Source organism: Copidosoma floridanum, unplaced genomic scaffold, assembly GCF_036245765.1.
Source record: "Copidosoma floridanum isolate Cflo_tuat_1 unplaced genomic scaffold, Cflo_Japanese_pri ptg000024l, whole genome shotgun sequence".
Lineage (NCBI taxonomy): Eukaryota > Metazoa > Arthropoda > Insecta > Hymenoptera > Encyrtidae > Copidosoma > Copidosoma floridanum.
This window is the reverse complement of record NW_028321901.1, coordinates 13,427,161-13,433,160: the sequence shown is the minus strand read 5'-3', so window position 1 is coordinate 13,433,160 and position 6,000 is coordinate 13,427,161. Positions and strand designations below refer to the sequence as shown.

The following is a 6,000-nucleotide window of genomic DNA, read 5'->3' as shown; positions in this document are numbered from 1 at the left end:
GAAGACCCTATATTACCCCCTCGACTCTAAGCATTCAACCAGGAATCACCGATCCTCTCCAACGTCTGCGCTGGGAAAACCTAACAGCTATGAAGGAAAAAAAACTTGAGCCAACGGGACAGTCTCCAACGGGCAAACATTACAAACCAATCTCTCCACCTCAGATCACCAAAACAACTGAGTCTGCAAAAAATAGAAGATGCTTTGGACACCAACGTCTTCGACGTTATACCAGAAGACGTTGGGAAAGCTACAAGTAGCTCCAAAGTTTCGGACTTTGTAATTTTTCTTCCGATCAGTCTGGGGTTTCAATAGCAGGCCAGAGAAGATCACCCTGAGGTATCCAGGCAGTCACACCCCTGTTGTTGCGGTCCAATAAAAACCAACAAAATTTTACAATGGGATTTTTCTATTAGTTTCTTATCGGTATTTGCACCCGTAAATCCAAATAAAATCCGAAATGGTCAAAAATAGATTTTCTATATCATTTATTATTACTAGGACATGATTGAACAAAAATAAATTGACAAATTTATGTCATACTATCCGGATGGTAACATCAAAACGGGGGGATTAGAGTATCTTATATGTAAATTGAAAGAAAAGTTAGTTATTAATTTTTATTAGAATTTTGTAAAAAATACTTTAGTCCCCCCGTTTTGGTGTTGCCATCCGGGTGGTAGGACATAAATTTGTCAATTTATTTTTGTTCAATCATGTCCTAGTTATAATAAATGATAAAGAAAATCTATTTTTGACCATTTCGGGTTTTATTTGGATTTACGAGTGCAAATACCGATAAGAAACTAATAGAAAAATCCCATTGTAAAATCAATGAATTTTTTATTGGTTTTTATTGGACCGCAACAACAGGGACGTTTGCTGGAAACTCCAGTCAAGAAAGAGTTTACTTAAGAAGTTCATCGGTCCTTTTTAGGGACATCGGACGTCAAACTACCTTGCCAACAATTATATTAGAACTTAATAAAGTTGACAAAAAACAGCGTTCAGGGCTCACAAAAGTCTTAACCATACCAAAAGTCGCAAGAGACCGAATTAAAAAAAAACGTTTGTGCATCTAATGAATAAAATTTTAGGCGTCAAGAAACTGACGCCGAACATTTATCGAGATTGAAACAGCAGCGTCAAAATTGATAAATAAATAATCCATTGCGTGAGAGATCAGCTTTTAAATCAGTACCCTCACAGTAATCTCTTAAATCTTCTAGATTTTTGAATAGGTAGAATATGTATTGGTTTTTTTTTGGCGATAAAGAATGTAAGGATGAATCTCCAGGACTTAGTTGCTCTGACAAAAAAATTGTGAGATAAGAGAAACAAAATTTTGTTTCAATATATATATTGGGAATTTTAAATCTTAATAGCTTTAAAATAGCCCTTTTCGAAGATTATACGGGAGAAACTGCCAATCAACGGCATTTCAAGGCCAACGATTATTTTGTGGCATAAGGAACGCACGGTACTTTTCAGCATAATCGTATTTTTTTTACTTTTGACAGCTTAATATTTTACCAAATAAACTGTATGGATTTCGAACAAATATGTTTTTATTAAGAAGATTTGTGTTTTGAGAAGCGTCAGGAATAGATGTAAATTATTGAAGTTATAGTTGTGCCATATGATTTTTTTTATTGACCAGCCGCAATTTTTACTAATGGATAGAAAATAAAAAGTTGTGACATGTTAGTGTCATTTGCGGTAAGATTAGAATGCATCTTGTACCCTAAAATCGACCTGCAAAAAAATGGACCCCCTACCCGATCTTATCTGTAATACTCATCTAAGATAATAGATGATGTGTTGTAGATAACATCATAGATAAGAATACAATATCTATTTTTTGAAGGTCGATTTTCGGGTACAAGATGCATTCTAATCTTGCCGTAAACGGCACTTCCAGGTTATTACTTTTTATTGTATATCTATTGGTGTAAATTGCGGCTGGTGAATAAAAAAGATTATATGGCACAACTATAATTATAACATAACTCTCTACCACAATAAAATATGACTGAAATATTTTGGATCTGCAGGAATCACAAGGTTCCTCAATTCTGGTGGAAGTGGCGGTTGGTTAAAATTTTGACCATTATTTGGCCTCAGCTCTTGGTCTACAACATTTAAGGCCTTTAAGGCCTCAAATTGACACAAGGTGCACAGTGCACAGTGCACAAGAATAACATTGGTCGGTATACCTGTATACATAATGCACAGCGCGTTGTGCTTTACGTTTTTACATATATAGATATACCAACCAATGTTATTCTTGTGCACTGAGCACTGTGCACCTTATGTCAATTTGACTGAGTGCTGCGTAGGCCTTAAAACCTAAACAGAAAATTGTCTGCTGAAAATATTGGACGTATTCCAAATGACGCGACACGCGACACTTGGGTGTCGTGCGACACATTAGTATTGGTTTTAAATAGGACTGTGTGACACTCTCGCGTTATTTGGAATGCTCATTGTAACGTAAATTGCCATAACGAAGACATTTTTTCTACTTTGATAAAACATTAGGACTCTAGGATAGACAAAAGGCTAAACTAGGACGTCTGGTAACACTACAATACAGTAATACTTATTGTCATTGGCTTTTTCTAGTTTCCAAAATGCAACAAAAATTCTTGCAATTGTCACCCATAGTGTTTGAATTTGTTAGACTGACATCTAATCATTCTATTATTCTGGATATGATAAAAGTCAAGTCGACTTGTTTTGATGCACTTATAGATCCCAAAGTGAGGAAAATAAGGAACAAACTTTTGTACTGCGATTACATTGAAAATAATAAATTAAAATACGGTTTTAAAAAAAATTTTAGAATAAAATGCAAATTAAAGTATAAGTTTGAAAAAGAATTAAAAAATGATAAAAGAGTTGCCTCAATTGTAGCTACCAAATTAGTAAGTAAAAACCTATGTGTTCAGAAAGAACTTGAATATGCAAGGCTTCATCCAAGGTTTATGTTCAAGGATGAGAGTAACATGAATATTTTCTGTTCAAATGAAAATTCTACTTTCGAATCAATTAAAAAACAATACACTCTTGATGAAAAAGAAGTTAAGGATTGCATTAGTTACAGCAATTTGAATAATAATAAAAAACTCACTAATGAGTTGAAATTGCAGTTATTGAATACTACAAAAACTTATTCTCACTGGATGACTGATTATGAAGTGTATAATGATGCTCTTCAAACAACTTCACACAATTCAAAATATGGTACACCAAACCCTTACAGTCAATCAAGTTCTATTCCTTGTGGTGGTTGTGGAGCGTTATTGCATTGCAAAGATAACAATCTTCCGGGTTATTTACCTTCTGAATTGTATGCACATTCAAGCAAAGACGTTTTAAAAACAATCACATGTCAACGATGCCATTTCATGAAGTACTACAATACTTGTCTTTATGTGAGACCAAGTGAGGATAACAAAAATTTAATCAAACAATTGAACATCGACAAGAAAGCAGCTCTAATACTGTTAATAGATCTTACAGATTTTCCTTGTAGTATATGGTCTGAGTTGTCCTTATGTTTAAATAATGAAAGATGTATTTTTATCGTAGGCAATAAAATTGATCTTTTACCCAGAGATTCTCCACATTTCTTAGATAATATAAGAGATTGCCTAAAAGAATCAATTATGAGAACTGGAATTTCTAAAACAAATATTAAATACATTGGTCTTATCTCAGCTAAAACTGGTTATGGCGTGGAAGAACTAGTCAATAAGATGCATACTATTTGGCAGTACAAAGGTTAATATTGAAACTAGTACAATTCCATTTTATGTTTTATTTGTTGTGTTACATTTTATCTATTTAAAATTTTTTACTAACTAAATGACTTAGCGAATGGAATAGGAATTAATTTTAACCATGAAGTCTGTGTTTTGTTGTATGATTGTTCAGACGAATGCTGATACAGAAACACGGGATTAAAATTCCGTGTAAAACAATATCGATTGACTCTACTGCTGCATAGAAGAAATATGTAGTATTAGTCTTGGCCCAATCATGCTAGATAATATATTTTTTCTTGTAGAAAACTTAAGCTGTTATAATTTCATCTTACATTTAAAAGTTTTTTAATTTTCATTGTTTATAGGGGATACTAACTATATTATTTGTCGATTATAGAGGAATGTCTGGCTGAAAAAATTTAAAGTGTAAAACATAACTATAGTTGTCTTGGATTGTCACTGTGAGTATAGAAAATACGGTCCAAATCCACTAGCCCTCCTATTTAAACTTTTAAAACTAAATTTTTATAGAAGAGAAATAATATTGACTGTAAAATTAGTTAATACCCGAGTGGAAACTGTGATACTGTCAAACCTTGCTGAACTTAGCCTAACTCTGCAAAACTCTGCCAAACTCCAGCGATTCGGACCTTTAGCAAAGTTTTGCAGCGTTTGGCAGAGTTAGACAGAGTTATGCAGGGTTAGGCAGAGTTAGGCAAGGAATGGCAGAGTTATTCAAGATTTGGCAAATATAGGCAAGGAATTTAAGGCACATTTTGGCAAAGCTAAGCAATTTTATGCAAAGTTACGCAAGGTCAGTCAGATGAAGTTGCAAGGTAAGTCAGGCTGAGTTAAGAAAAATGAAAATTAAGAATATTATAAATAAAAATATAATCACTAGATTTGTTTGATTGTGAGGCTCCGAGCGCTCGGAGCGCTCGGAGTGCTCTGAACTCTAGTCCGAACACGCGTTTTTGCTCCGACCGCTCCGAGCACTCCAACTGCTCCACACGTGCTCATAATCAGGCAAACCAAAAAAGCCGTAAGAGAGCCAGCCATGAATTATCTTAACGTATTGTCTGTAGATAATTAACTTACACTAGATGACAAGTAAATCGGGCATTACTACGGATTTTTTGGGTCACCTAGGCCGAAAGCACGTGTGGAGCAGTTGGAGCGCTCGGAGCAAAAACGCGTTTCCGGGCTAAAGTTCTAAGCACTCCGATCGCTCCAAGCGCTTGGAACCTGTTAATCGAACAAATCTACTATATTTTTTCAATTTTTATTTATTTATTTATTACCTATCGTATTGGCTCCCTGCATAGAGTTGGTGCCTGCCATGGGTACTATTTGCTTCCATAAGATTTAACATGGCTTGGGGGTATAAAATAAGCTTATTTCATACTCCTAGGGCAGCACGATGTTTGCATGGAGCCAATAAATAAGTAAGATGCTGTTTCTGTAAGTGTACATATAGAACAATCCAAAATATAACACTGCTGAAAAAAATCAGCTGATTTGTCAGCTGATTTCCGATTCCAAATCGTCAGCTGATTTTTTGGTTGTTCGAAAAAGAAAAGTCCCATCAGTTTGAAAAAAAACAAGTCCCGAGGAAAAATTTTTTTTTTGGCCATCATCAAAACTATGCATTCTGGGACTTTTACAATAAAATGAGATAGGTGACACTTGTGAGTTTTAAAAATTTTTCAATAGCCAAAATTGCAAGTTCCGTGTTCTGAAAAAGCATTAAAAATTTTTCGATAGCCAAAATTACAAGTTCCGTGCACTGAAAAAAGTTGAAGTCCCGTCAGTGAGAAAAATGCAAGTCCCAAAAAAAAAAAAATACATTTACGAACATGAAAAATCTGCATTTTAGGACATTTACAGTATAATGAGACACGTTATAATTAAGAAATTTGAAAAATTTTTGATAGCAAAAATTTTACGTTCCGTGCGCTAAAAACCAATTAACTTCCATCATCGCGAAAAAAACAAGTGTAGTCGAAAATTTTTTTTTGCCATTATCAAAACTATGCGTTATGGGACATTTACAGTATGACGAGATAGATAAAAATTAAGAGGTTTAAAAAATTTTCGGTAAAATTACATGTTCCGTGCGCTGAAAAAGGTTTAAGGTAGTTATATCCCAAACAAAAATAATAATGAGATCTTCATGAAACTTACCACACAGCTAAATTATTGTCTATTAAGAAATCGGTTAAATTTTTGT

The 6,000-nt window shown here is 34.1% G+C and overlaps 1 protein-coding gene across 4 annotated transcripts in view; it reads left to right on the top strand.

The window, feature by feature from the left end:
- Window positions 1–2,394: 2,394 nt before the first annotated feature.
- LOC106636386 (nitric oxide-associated protein 1) overlaps window positions 2,395–6,000 on the top strand; it is a 218,220-nt gene continuing 214,614 nt past the window's right edge. For 2 of the 4 annotated variants that reach the window (XM_089595025.1, XM_089595024.1), the window contains exon 1: window positions 2,395–3,786. In XM_089595025.1, coding sequence (XP_089451151.1) covers window positions 2,634–3,786 — 1,153 coding nt within the window. In that variant the 5' untranslated portion in view covers window positions 2,395–2,633. The remainder of the gene's footprint in view (window positions 3,787–6,000) is intronic. The other 2 variants (XM_089595026.1, XM_089595027.1) reach the window with 2 other exon arrangements.